Source organism: Macrosteles quadrilineatus, unplaced genomic scaffold, assembly GCF_028750875.1.
Source record: "Macrosteles quadrilineatus isolate MER2022 unplaced genomic scaffold, UCM_ALF_1.0 Scaffold_3__2_contigs__length_128488019, whole genome shotgun sequence".
NCBI lineage: Eukaryota > Metazoa > Arthropoda > Insecta > Hemiptera > Cicadellidae > Macrosteles > Macrosteles quadrilineatus.
The window spans coordinates 97,177,876-97,192,336 of NW_026542596.1; the positions used below are offsets into that span (position 1 = coordinate 97,177,876).

At 34.6% G+C, this 14,461-nt stretch overlaps 1 protein-coding gene across 1 annotated transcript in view; it reads left to right on the plus strand.

The window, feature by feature from the left end:
- The first annotated feature begins 13,618 nt into the window (after positions 1-13,618).
- LOC128989391 (protein NDNF-like) overlaps positions 13,619-14,461 on the plus strand; it is a 36,998-nt gene continuing 36,155 nt past the window's right edge. Inside the window, exon 1 of the mRNA XM_054411281.1 lies at positions 13,619-13,743. Coding sequence (XP_054267256.1) covers positions 13,619-13,743 — 125 coding nt within the window. The remainder of the gene's footprint in view (positions 13,744-14,461) is intronic.

A 14,461-nucleotide genomic window follows, 5' to 3' on the forward strand; every position in this document is an offset into this window, starting at 1 on the left:
TATGGTGGTGAATAGTGGTCAGAGGGTATAGTGTGGTCAAAAATAGCGTTCGTACCACGGACCGAAATGGTTTTGCAGCTCTCGATCGATTTAAGTTCTCGACTTCGTCTCGAACTTAAAAACTATCTCGAGCCGGCAAAACCTCATTTTCGGCCCTAGGTACGAAATATACTATTTCACCACACTATGATGTTTTTGGCTGTATTACATACATTGGTGGCTGAAAGTTACGTTTTGCTGGCCATGCCAGCTGTCATCGTAATTTGGGGACCGAGCAGGTTTTTACAGGCCGGGGCCGCAAAATCAGCTGTCCGCTTACTTACTTAAAACACGAATCTATACTTATTTAATACGCAAGCAGGATTTTTGTGACAATTACTCCTCCGAAACTACTGAACCGATTGCCATGTTTTTGGTGTCATTGGAAAGAGCGTAACGTGAAGTTGTGCAGGAAACTTTCTTTTTAGGTAAATAATTAGAGAGTGAGGCCCTGGGGCCCTTTAAAGTTTTGTATTTCTCGATAAGATTAAGATGGGAAAAACATTGTTTTGAAACTCCAGCTGTTGTCAGAGAGTGAATATTAATAATTGGTCTCCATGGAAGCATGAGGAAATTCACAATGTTTACATTTGCTTTGACATTTAAATGTAAACAACCAGAACTGTCAAATGCCTACAAATTGGCTAAATAACTTAGGTATAGTACATTATAAAAGCTGACAGCCTTTTTACGTTGACTTAAATTGTAAGCTTACCATTTCCCGTCCATGGGCAGTTTGATAGTTAAAAATTTACCCTTTAAACTGGAATAGGACTGTTATGTAAATTGTGAATATTTCCATGAGTTAATAATCTTTTAGTCGACTCTTTTAAAATCATTGGAATTTATGACTGTTATTAGTTTTTAAACAAGTCATTTGTTTATAAATAACTCCTATTCTTCTTTGCAATTGCTCGATTTCGAGCAACATGAATACTAGTGCATTTTAAATACATAAAATCCATAGCATTGCAATAGAATTGTGTTATTGTTACCGTTGCCTAGCAACTATTTATTTTTATTTTTGCTGATTCCTCAAATTATTTCTTCACATAACCTTAAAGTATATATCATAGTTGGACTATCATTGTGCATTATTATAGTGGTAATAGGAAATAGTGTGGTGAAAAATAGCGTTCGTACCACGGACCGAAATGGTTTTGCAGCTCTCGATTGATTTAAGTTCTCGACTTCGTCTCGAACTTAAAAACTATCTTGAGCCGGCAAAACCTCATTTTCGGCCCTAGGTACGAAATATACTATTAGGTTTAGCAATCATATTAAGGAATGTAAACTTCCAATGAAAAGATTGATTTTGTTACTGTATTTTCATTATTTAGTTATTAAAGTGTGGAAAACTGAAATACAAAAAGAAAACTCCAAATTAGCAGATTCAATGGAGGCTCCAATAAACAGGTAGGTAGGTGTTCACATTTTTTGTAGAAAAAGCTCCAGTGTGTGGGATGTGGTTGAAAAAAAAGTATCATTACTTTAGGTTAGCGAGTCTTACTCAAGTACGCATAAGGCAATACGGTCGTAGAATTGAGGGAAATATTGAGCTTTTTTACTCACTTACACCCTCACTTCAATCAAGGACTGCTGGTTTCAGTTTCGGGTTATCAAAAAGCTAAACACTTTTCTCCATATCGAACCGGCGACCCTCTTAAACGTTATGGCTTTATCATACAGCCACAATTATACCCAGCTACGTAGTCCAGAGTTAATAACACAGGAGTATATGAAGAGCACAATTACTCAAAGAAGACTTATTGTTAATATTACGATTTTTTTACGCAATAAGAATTTTGCTCAACTTAGCGTATAATCAACTCAAAATCCTTCACTAAAATCTCATTGTTGCACCTTTTCAGTCGGAGATGCAAGTATTTCACAATGCGACGTCGCTAGCCGACAGCCTGACTCTTGATTGGGCGAAGTGTGAAAAGGGGCAGTTTGTGGTTTTATTGACTATTAATATAACTTTGTAGTTGGCCGCGGATTGTAAGGCGGGCAGGTTCCCAGGACGGGCGTGTTCTGCTTTTTGAGACCAACGATTCATCAATTAATGTTGGAGTAAAGGAACTGAAAGTGTGGGCTGTTGTGTAAAATGTTCAAACAGGTAGGTATACAGATGATAAGTTGAGTAGTTATAGTGCTCGCCTAGTAATCAAACCGGTTGCCATTTTGATTCTGAGAAAAAACTTTATCTTTTCAATTGGTCCAAATTATGTCCAGTTGTCCTCTGTCATTGGGCTTTAAATATGGTCGTGGCTAAGAAACCACTGGTCTTAGTCAGTAACAAAGCTACACAGATATTCTTCCTCCATTGAAGCCTGCATAGATGTAAAGAATTGAATTGAATGACATCTGGGATTGTTCAAAGTAAAATCAAAGTTGGTAATAGACAGGAGGAGTATAAGGCCCACGTTAACTGATTAAATACTGTCTTTCAGTGTTAACCTAATCCAGAAACAAGTTCAATATCCCTAGTTCCTTTAAAACTTAGAATTTCACTACAACAACCCTTTGAAATTAGTAAAGATTAATAGTTACCAAAAAATAAACACCTCATCGTGAACATATAGAGAAAGTTCACATTTTTTTTTATCACAGTAAGGCCTGTATGCATTTAACAATATCTGTAGCAAACAATAGCGGTCCGAAGATGTATCCCTGAGGAACACCACTTTACCAAACGAGACAATACCTCTTTCATCCAACACCTGACATTTAGCTTCGGTTTACAACACCACGAAACACATGTTCCATGTTTAAAAACCAGATTTTCACCCCAGAGTGTTAACAAACCAAGAAGGAGAGACGTGAACATCGTCGGTAGCAGGAGGCAAGCCAGGAATGTAGTGCTGTAAAGCTCATTTTGACGACCATTACCACTGATAATTATATTGAAATAGTCCCGGTCGATCGTTTAGGCCTGCTTAAGTCAAATGAGTGGCTTCGTAATTATAATAATCATATAGCATAAATTTTACTCAAAATGTGGTAATTAGGCAATGAAAAGAGACCGCACGCTCGGTTGTAACGGATAGCGAGCGGTTGCCGGACAACGACTGATAAAAGGTGCTGATACACAGATTGAGATGTTCTATGTGCACTTTATATTCACAATGTTTTAATTAAATAATACAGGCAATCTTCGTTAATTGTTGGTAACAGCTGTGTAATCACCCGTTGATGACTCGTTAGTAAGATTACCAGGAGGTCCGGTGGTAAATTTGATGAAGAGTTGATTTGTCGGTGTTTTCTGAGTATGTAAAAATGTATTAAACGTAAATAAGTTGAAGTCAATGATTTTAAAAGATTACTTACTTTTGCCGAACATTATTTTGTGTTTTATTATTTTTGGAAATGCGGAGAAAATAAATACGAACCGAGCTATTAGTTTCAAAAGATAATGCAGTTTCCTTAATCTATCTATACTATTATCATAGATAAAACATACTCCCTTAGTAGATTTCTCATCCTAATGGAACAGCTGAAGACAATTTTATTGTTAGTTCTGTACGGTTTATGTAGAGGTCGTGTTTTATTTACAATTTGTTTCCCGTTAATACAGTAATTTAAAACCTCGTTTAACCAAATAATACGATCTAACCATAAACAATAAATTGTCCCCTAGTTATTTAACCAAACAGTAAAGCACAAATCAAGAATTAGCCCTAAAATAATAGAAACAAAATTTCGTCGACACTAGCGCCCAGTGTGGCGTACATGAACTAGACATGAAAAACGAGCTTCAAAATTTACAATGAGATGAGAAGTCTACTTGTGTTGGTTAGTCTATGCTATTATAAAACTCAGGTGGTGTCTGTCTGTCCGTCTGTCTGTCTGGACAGCTGTCACAACTAAAATACTAAACCGATACAGCCAAAATTAAGCACAAAGATGGTCCACGTATCTAGGAATGTCTTAGGCCTATTCACTTCCCTAAGTTCCTCTCGGGCTACGCCCCTTGGATGTCCAAAGTTTTGAGGTGAGGTTTTTTAAAGTAAATATCAATTGATTGGTCTCCATGGAAGCATGAGAAAATTCACAATGTTCACCGATGCATTGACATTTAAATGTAAACAATCAGAACTGCCAAATGCTCATTTTACAATTTCAGACAGCTGATCCAAAGAATTAAATACATTTTACAAAACTATTTGGTAGGGTTATTTCACCTAAAACTTTATGATGGATTATTTATTCTAAATCTATTTCAATGATTATGAAACTGACTTTTCTTCCCGTTGCGAAGCATGGGTACAGCAGCTAGTTAAATAAAATAAGGACAGCTGATTTAGTGTTGCATTTTATAGATTTTATGTATAGGCCTACATAGGTTACCAATAGGCAACACAATTTTAGTATACATTTTTGTCTTAGGACGCTAGGCATGAGCCCGGAATTGTTTTTTCACAATACTTCAGGCTAGACCTAGGGGTTACGGCATTATCACTTGGATAAAATCCATTGGTGATTTGGCGGGATTTGAACCCGGAACCCCAGGAACCGGAATCCCACGCTCCAACCACTAGACCAGCTCGCTCCCCCAATTTTAATATACTAAGGGGTTATCTTTCAAATATGATTTCAATAAAATATATATATAAATAAGTAAATAAGATTTAAAATAAACTTAGCAAAAGGATTTTTTGGTGGAAGCCCTCTCCAAATATCAACTCCTCTAAGCCGTTCTAGCTGTTTTATCGATTAAATAGATGTTGGTTTACAGTTTATTCTTAAATGTATCCATGCACAGCCGTTTAAATAATCGGTGTTTATGTTTCTGATCGGAAAAATGCTGCAGCCCGGCACCAGGACTTATCAGGGCTGTAAAGTTGGTGGCAGAGTTGTTGTGGTGCACACTTGAAAATCTTGTAAAAGTCAATAGCTTTTTGGCAGTCCAAAACTAGTTCCAGTTGTTCTTGATCATTGGCCGAAACCAACCTATTAAAAATAAATAACCTAAAAATAAGTAAATCAACCTGACTAATAAAACAGCTGATCTTAGTAACAAAGGTCGTTTCACTCCATTCTACTCATCTTGTATTCATATTCACCACGCGCTAGGCGTGTGCTGCTGTCTCAAATAATTGATAGTTTGATCATTGATGATTAAGCTTTTAATTATTTGTTCTGGCTGTAGAATCAGCTGATTTTAGACAGTAAAAAAGCGACACAAAACATTTCACCCCAATGAACACTATTCATTCATTCATATTTGGGTTAAAATACACGGAGCTGCGTTTCAGTAATAAAAGTAGAACAAGCTAACCTAAGTCATCCTTTAGAGAATGTTTTCCGTACTACATGGTTTTCCTAGTTACAGCCATCGATGTATGGGTTACAGCAGGTAATAATAGATTTCATTCGAATTAACACAATCAATGTCAGTACTAATATATTATCAACAACACTTCTTATCTGCACCGACCGAATGGTTTTCGGATCACAGCTAATTTCGTTTAATTACAAGCCCTGGCAAGTGGGAATTACCTGGCTGTAAATAAATGCTCATAAACCTGTCAACAATAACGTCAAAACGAACTTTTAGAGCTTACGATAAACAGCCTGAAATGGAGGTAGGACTAATTCCGAAGGGGTATTAAAGATGATTAAGAATTTTTACGATTAGGAAAAAGCACTGGAGTATTTTTATACGGCAATTAACATAGGGTTTAATATGTTTTACCAACATTTGAAAATATATAGTAAAATATATAATCCCCCTTTCAAAATAGGGAATAATATCAGGTCTAGGTCAACCATTGTCGACATTTTCATTTAATAAGATACATGTGCAAACCCGGATAAGATAAATTTCTCAAAATAAGTTCACTCTTCAACAAAAAATTAAGTTAAAAGTCAATAACTGAACAAAAATGGCGTGTGAGAGGTATGCTATTTTTTGTGGATTTCAAAAAGAATCATTTTCACGAAGGATAAGTCAATAGTGGGTAACTCAAACGTTTTAAAATTGGTTCAAGTTCTCTACTGTTTTACTATGGGTATCCAATAAATTTGTTGAGGATAATAAAAAATTAGAGCACTGGCTACCTTCTATGGAGAAGACAGATGAGTCAGTTGTTTTAATCATAACTATTTAATATTATTTTCTTCTGGATAAAACCAAGACTACTTAAATGTAATGCTATATTCCATACCAATACAAAGTTCAATCAAAAACCTTTCAGGAAATCAAAAGAAACCCCAAATACAAACTTTTGACAGGTAAACTCGTTAATTCAATTAAACCCATTCCGACCTTAATTCCCGATAAATTCCTCCTCAATACTGACAGTTCAAATCGATCGTTCCACATTTCTACATAATCTCTCTGTTGCTCTCATACAAAACAGTTTTTCGAAGTACCCAAGTACTCGTTTTTCAGCCGATGCTCATCCTGGAAAACATTCGACTTTTTTGGATGTTCAGAAGAAAATGTGCATTGCTCATGACAAAAAGTGTTCTGCGGTCTAATTCAATTATTCCGTACGCCGGTCGAAGCGATTATATCGTTTGAGGTTTTTGTCTCGGTGAAGGATTTAGCTGACCACCTGGGGTAGACTAAATATCAATGTACGTTGGCGAACTTTAAGAGTACTTTTTTATTTTTAAGGTAAATCTGAAAACTTTAGAACTTCATGTGATCACCATTCATAGCTAATACGGGGTAATCTTTACGAACTAGTTAGGTTTGTATTCCTGATTTCAATATGTTGTGTAAAAAAAATCCAAACTGGCAACTTAACAACAATAAGTAGTTATATAATTAGGTAAAATAAACTGTGTACCTGATACTCAAAATGTTCGGATTTTTAATTGGTTCAGGACAATTAAGGCTGTTTTTAAATGTCAATGTAAATAATAAAGTGTAAAAAGAGTTATAATAAACAATCATGGTTATTACAAAACTAATGTTTTCTGCAAATAATAGCACTCCGAGCACGGGTTTTGTAGTCCATTAGGGGAAATAATTATTAAAATATTTCGTGTCTTTTAACTACTGCATGTTTAAATAAAGCTAATTTTATTTTTGACTTTATTTATGTGCAATTTGACACCTGATATGCCCTATATAGTTCGTTGAGTAATTAGTATTCACTATGTCTTCAAAACTCAACATTTTATGAGGACATTAGTAGTATTAGATTGTAGCTTTTTCATCTCTACATTTTATGGTTTCTGATGGAGTCATTCATTAATCCACTATTCACCACCAAACCTCCACAATTCTAACACACAACCAAGTGTATACTTGATACATAAGTTTTGAACCTTTCTCAGAGAAATACATAAGAATGCAAAGTGGAGATTTCGCAGAAGTGTCCGTGAACCTGATACTAGGCGCTAGCCGCGAATATCGCTTATGTATGGGACATAGCCGCGGTTATTTATTTGGCTGACTTGGCGGCTTAGCTCTTCACTATTCATCACCGAAGATAGTATCAGCTGGCCAACAGGTCACATGTTCCACACCCGCCAAAACGGACAATACCTTCGCCGCGGGAACCCGTGTTGTGTATTTGTGTGACCCCGTTTGGAGAAATAGTCATATTTACTTAAGTGTCAGTCTTACTACATATTACAGTAGCTTGACTTCACGTACCGTCTGATAAAGTTAATGGCGGGCAGACGGCTTTACTATCATGAGAAAGTCAGAATATTATGATGGTTCAAAAACTGGAATCAGCTGTTCTTGATTAAGTTTTTTTAATGGTCCTGACTAAAGAAACAGCTGATCTTGGGACTGCAATAAGAAAGCAGTTATTCATTTTAACTCTCATCCTTTTTTCGCCTTTGCTTTTAAATGTGATCCATTGTGTAAGCGACGGAAAAATTCCAAATAATGATCCATTCCCACTCTAAAGTGGCAAAGATCTATTTTACGTACTGTTTTCAGGTATAGCAATGTGATAATATCCATGCAGTAATGGGAAAAATCGTATAAATTGTGCAAGGGAAAGCAAAGTATCTTTATCACAGAATTTTATTACATGCATGAAATGAAGTGGTGACTGTTTAGAAACTTTTACCAGTACAGTACAGTAATTCACTGTTACCTGTTAAAAACAGACGTTGAAGTGAAGAGTCCTCATTCACGCCGGACAGTGACTCGTTTTGGATTTATTCAGATATTCAGTGTTTGTTGGATAACAGATCAGTTTCGCCAGACGGAGATCTTTGTAAAGCATAAACTGCTTTGTAGTATAACTTTGTTTTTCGTACGCCTAACATTTTAGAGGAGTTTCAATTTTATCTGTAATGCCCGTAGGTGTACAAGTTTTCTAACAATAACAATTTTTAATTATTTTTGTTCTTTGTTTAAAAACAAACAGCTGATGCGGAAATTTCAACAATGTTTTCTACAGAAACTGATCTTATCAACCATTGGGAATATAGTGGGGCCTTGGAATAACTCACAACCTGTGTCCCATCAAAATACATTGAACATTTGACAGCCTTTAGACTCTTTTAGACTCTGTTTTTTTATCTGTTTTAATTATTCAGCGTTCATAAATTTAAGTTCGTCCATGCAAGTTCTATGGAATCAAAGCAAAGTATTATTTTTAACGAAATATATTCAATTGTTGCTTTGAATTTGCTATACATAGCAACAAAATCCGAAAGGGTGTTTTATCCAATTTAAAGAGGCTTATTATAGTTGTGAAGAACAGCAAACTTTGGACCAATATTTCTGGATCAATGTTGCATAGTTTGTACCGCTACAGTTTTCTAATGATGGTAGACATAGTAAGTTATGAGCATGATAAAAACAAATTTTAAATATATATTTTGTTTTGAAAATAATATTTTATTTGAACTCTGTTTTGGAAAAACAATAAAAGAGTTCTTTTAAACATCTTAGCTTTTGCTCAATTTGCTTACCTTTTCTCTCCGTTCGTTTCCTATTCTTTTTCACAACTTAAATTGTACCTAAAAATCTTAATAATTTATATAGAGACTTTTCACACAAAAATGGTGGAATTCACCCAGAACACAACATTAGTGTTTTAAGCTTCTTTTTCACAACTCGCAGATATCGAAGACTTGCTTGATGTAGAAGCGACACACTAGAGCAGGGACTCGGGCCAATTCGAACGATTCTAAGGTGTCGAAGATATTTTCTTTGTCACTAAACAGATATACTCACCTCGAAATAGCCTTGTCTATAATGTACAGACGGGCCTACCAGTAGCGTCACATAGACGAGTCCAGTGCTGGTTCATCTGTCGTTTTGTTCTAAGACGTTTTAAAAGGTCGTTAATTTTTTTATTCAGATGTTGTTGTTACATTGTCAATTAGACTCATGTTCAGTTTTCAAGTTTTTAATTACGATAGTAAATTAGGTTTGAGTAAAATATATGGTTGTGATCGAATCTTCCAGAGCTACAGTACTTGATATATTGCCACTTTTGATGTAAACTATTTACATGGCAGTAAATATATATATTAAAGACTGTTCAAAGTCTGTCGGTTTCGCATGGTCAAACCGGTCATCAGACGTTATAAGCTTAAATAAACAGAGAATTGTTAGGAGACGTGTTTTAAAATATCCGTGTACTGACGCCAACACGTATAACACGATAATCAAGAAGTTATGGGTTAATAGTGATGCTATAAAGAAAGATAACGATGAAGACGTAGAAACGAATTTCAGATTATAACCTTAAAGTTATACCTGATTTAAACTAAATATTCAAAATCGTTATGGAGCTTTCAGGTGTTTCTTAGCACAAATTACTTAAACTCCATCGCCTTTGATTGAAAGAACTAAATCAATCTGGAATCCTGACTACGGAACCTGCGTTACTCGCGAGCTCAGGGGGAAAATTAATTCTCTTTCGACTAAATTGGGAATTTTAAACCATATTGATATAACTTGATGTAATATTGATAAAAACTATCTACTTACATGTAAGAGGCAGGTCTTTTTAGGTCTTTAAGGTTTATAAAGTGTAACATGATACATTATGTATTTAGGTATTATTTTTGGTAACGATTGCATACATTACACTCCATAGATTCTTGACCATAGAGTAAGCCCAAAACAACTCCACTCTTCACATTTCGCACTGTTAAGTCTGAGTACAAGATATAGACGATACAGAGCGCCAGTGTGTGGTAGCCAAGCACCACCAGCTGTTTACATTATGTGAGAAGTACAATAAGCAGACACGGGATATTGTAGCAACAGAGTGTGACACTGTCGCAAGCAGCGACTACTGTATAGAGAACAAAAAATACCCAATCAAGTTTAATCTAAGTCGTGTCGTGTGTAAATCTCTTTGAATTTACAGGTAACACAATAAATAGAAACAATGAGGAATTGTTAAGTAATTTAATTTCAATAATCTCATTTTAGATGGAAATTAATTTTCTTAGTTCATCCTGGACCAGATGAAGCATGAACTACAAATCCACTAGATATATGCAAAAATAAAGTAACTAGATTCTTATATTTCGTTCAGCTAAACGTTGTTTTAACATTATTAGAAATGAATGTCACAAATGCTAGTAAGTGATTTTTTGAACCTTGTATCAAGATGCCGAATAAAACATACATTGTATCATATTTGACAAGACAAAGAAAAAAGTTAGTAATTATTTATTCAAAATATTTTATCATATTTTTACCCAGAACCCTTTTACAGATATGTTTGAAACTGATGTTCTGGGATAATCAATCAGTACGTAAACTATAGTTTCGTTCTGCAATCTTTCTTCTCTTCAAACAGCTTTACCAGTTCACTCTATACTGATGACAAATTTACAAAACAAGGAATTCTTTAAAGAAGAATGTCAAAGAAAAATATGAAAACATTCTTACAATCATGCTTGGCCATTCTTTATAACTCATTAGCTGGAAGTAATTGAAAGTAGGGAGTAATTACGAAAAGAACTGGTAGTCAACGAAAAGTGATACTTAATTATTGAATTAAATGTTTTATCTATGATTAAATGTTCCACTGGGGCAGGGACCTCCAGACCAGCAATAGAGGAAAAATTAAAATTCAGACTCACAATGAGTTAATGCTAGGTTAAGAGTAATGGATCGCCATTAACACGTCCATGGCTTGGCTGATAATAATTGGTGGTATATTACCAGAAAATGGGTAACGCGCAACAACTGTACTTATTTTGGAATAACGTTCTGTTTTTCGTGTTCTACCAGCTGAAGGTTAATTACATACTCTAGAGTTATTAAAGTCTATGGTAAAAGTTGTAGGCCTGCATCTTGAAAATTGCGTTAAATGGTTAAAGAGTTCCAAAAAAGGTAGTTTAAACTCATCGTTTTGGCTAACCTGTTGAAATTTAAACTCCTGACCTTAACACTTCTCGACGTAAAATTCTAAACCCCATTTGATGTAATTTGTGCCTCATGAGGATTTAAATATTAAACTTACGATAATGTTTGCTTGGCCAAGTGGTTATAATGCTCACCTTCAAATCTAAAGACTGGGGGTTCAATCCCAACCGGGGTCTATTCTTTGCACAGATGCCATTTGTCTTTGGGTGTCGTTAGATATCATCACGAGTTTAGACCATTCTCTTAAAAACCGTAACAAAATCCAGTAGCATTGAAACACAAAGAAGTTAGGTAAAAACTGTAACGTTAAACGTCCACGTTATTATGATATCAGCTGATTTATCAATCTATAACAAGTTTAAGTACCACACAACATATACAAGGAATGTGCGGCTACATAAGAACACGATGGTAAATGTGTGTACACTTTACAGGGTTAAAGCATAGATACCCTAAAACATAGGTCAATTATCAATTATCAATCATTAAGATGGGGACGCCACTTAGGTGCGTATTTTAACCCAAATATGAGTGAAGGATGAGTGTAGAATGGTGTGAGATGATCTGTGTAGCTTTGTTACTGACTAAGATCAGCTGTTTCATTAGCCAGGATCATTTATTTAAAGCCCAATGATCAGGAACAGCTGGGTCCAGTTTCGAACCATCAAAAAGCTACTGACTTTTCTACTCCCTTAGTAGATTTCCCATCCTTATGGAACAGCTGAAGCCAATTTTATCATTAGTTCTGTCCGGTGCACTGCAGAGACCTTGTTTTGTTTACTATTTGTTTCTTGTTATTTTAATCATTTAAAACCCTGTTTAACCAAATAAAACGAAATAGACCAGTAGTTCTAATTCGACACACTATTTGTACACACTTGTACACACTTGTACATACTTGTACACACTTATACAACATGATGTCTGATTGAACTTCAAACAAACGAACAAACAAGTTTGGTCCACTGAAGTAAGCGTTATTTGTACGTGGGAAAAGTTTACAGAATACTGAGAACTTCAAAAGTTTTGTAGGAAATGATCTAAAAATATGCTACAAAAGGTATAGTAAAGTTTGTGCTGTAGTCCGTGGAACTACCAACGGTATGTGTTAAACAAAAAATCAATGGGTATTTAAATAAACAGGTTTTCCTCCGAAACAGTTTCGGTTCTTTAATAATGGTAAAAGTCCCCAAGGAATCGACGAGTCACCACTACTATGTGTCATCCGATGTGTCACAAGGTTGTGACTGGTTTTGGTTTAAACCCATCTTATTTTATGAAGGAAAATACAATTGGCCCACAATAAGTGATTACAACTTAGATTACGCTTTGAGATTTAATTAAAGAAGTAAATTGGTGGTGATAACAGTTTTTTGTCTACTTAACTCTTTCAATTATTTCACTTTGTAAAGTTTTCGTATATTCAGTTGTACAAACTATGTTTCCTTTTACAATAAAATATATTTTCGAATACACTTTACAAATTGAGACATACAAATTTAATATATGTGAGGCTAAACAAATACGCCCAATCATTTTGTAAAAATATATCCCATCCGTTCATTTACTTTAATAGGATACGTCTTCATTCTTTGAAGCTAAGAAGAACGCTAAGATATGTAAGGGAAATATTGCTCAAACAACTTTGAACTAAAACTGTTCGAATACTTTTCATAATTCTGCAGCGACAACAAATCTAATTTTGCATGTTGACGCTACGTACTATGTTACGTACAACAATATCAATCTGAAACTAGGAGGAAACGGCCTTTTGCACTGCCTTGAAGAAGTTGCTAGAAGACCAGACAGCTATACTACATCCAACAATACTACATTGATCAAAAACTATAATTAGCCTACAAAAAATTCATCCTCCGCTAAAGTACGAAATTGTAAGCTATTTTTTCATCAATGTAAGTTTTTAGTGTTTTAAACTCTTAGTGTAAATTGAAGCAACCCATCCGGCTCTGCTGGTCTTGGTCAGGGAGGAGGTAATTAATTACCAGGTAACTATTAGGTAATTACTTTATGTTCCTATTTCGTTGTATCTATTGAACTTGTGTTATAATGGCATCCACCTACAAAATTCACTTTACGCATCATAAATTTATTGTGTTACAAATTGACCTGATGGAAATCAAATCACCTCATAAACTTCCAAATAAATCCAATCACATCAAACCATTTGTAATGTCCTACATATCAACTAGGCTTGTATATTTGCACTCTTTTGTACCAACACGTATATTATTCCCTAATGTTATGACAGGCTGGTGGTGGGGTGGAGGGGGTAGGTTTGCTGCTAGGAGGGGAGCAGGGCGAGCACGCAGGGCTGCTGTTCTCTCAGTCTGTGATTCCACAGCTTCCCAAGTGTTTCTTCAGACCACGTAAGTCCTTTTTGATTCTACTCGAACTAATCCATTAGGCAACTTTGGCGATATTAAATAGTTTAAATGTTCATGATTATTATATATTCATTTAATTAAGAATGGTTTTTAATATTTTTCTCATCGTAGTATTTAATATTTTATAGAACTTACGTTTTATATTTGTTGTTTCGCTTATATTAATTCAAGAAAAGGTATTAGAGAACATTGTTTTGTATTGACAATCGCGTTTTTACAATATATTGTTAAATTGTGTTTAGTTTGTGTATTAATGTCAGTCTTTCTTATTATTTTAATTACTAGTAGAACCATCATTGTTGTCAAAACTGCATGTAGAAAGTAACCATGTTGTTGAATTACTGTTTATATTGTTCTTGTAATGTATTAATTTATTTACTATACAAGTTCAATTTTAGACAGTGTTTTAATGTCAACAATAACTTATACATATTATGTAGTTTCGCATAATTTTTTATCTTGTTCTAAATAATGACAACCAACTGAAATGGTGTATTGAAAGGAGAAAACATTACATTTACAATAATAATTTAATATAATTCTGATTTCTGCAACTCGTTTTTTTAGAAGATTATTATTTGCAAATAGGCTGTTTAGCTTTCCAAAGAAATTTTGTATTTAATTTTTATAATCTATAATAAACATTTGATATTGATTAAACACGTAATCTAATGAAATTATTTAGCTTGTTGTGCAAACA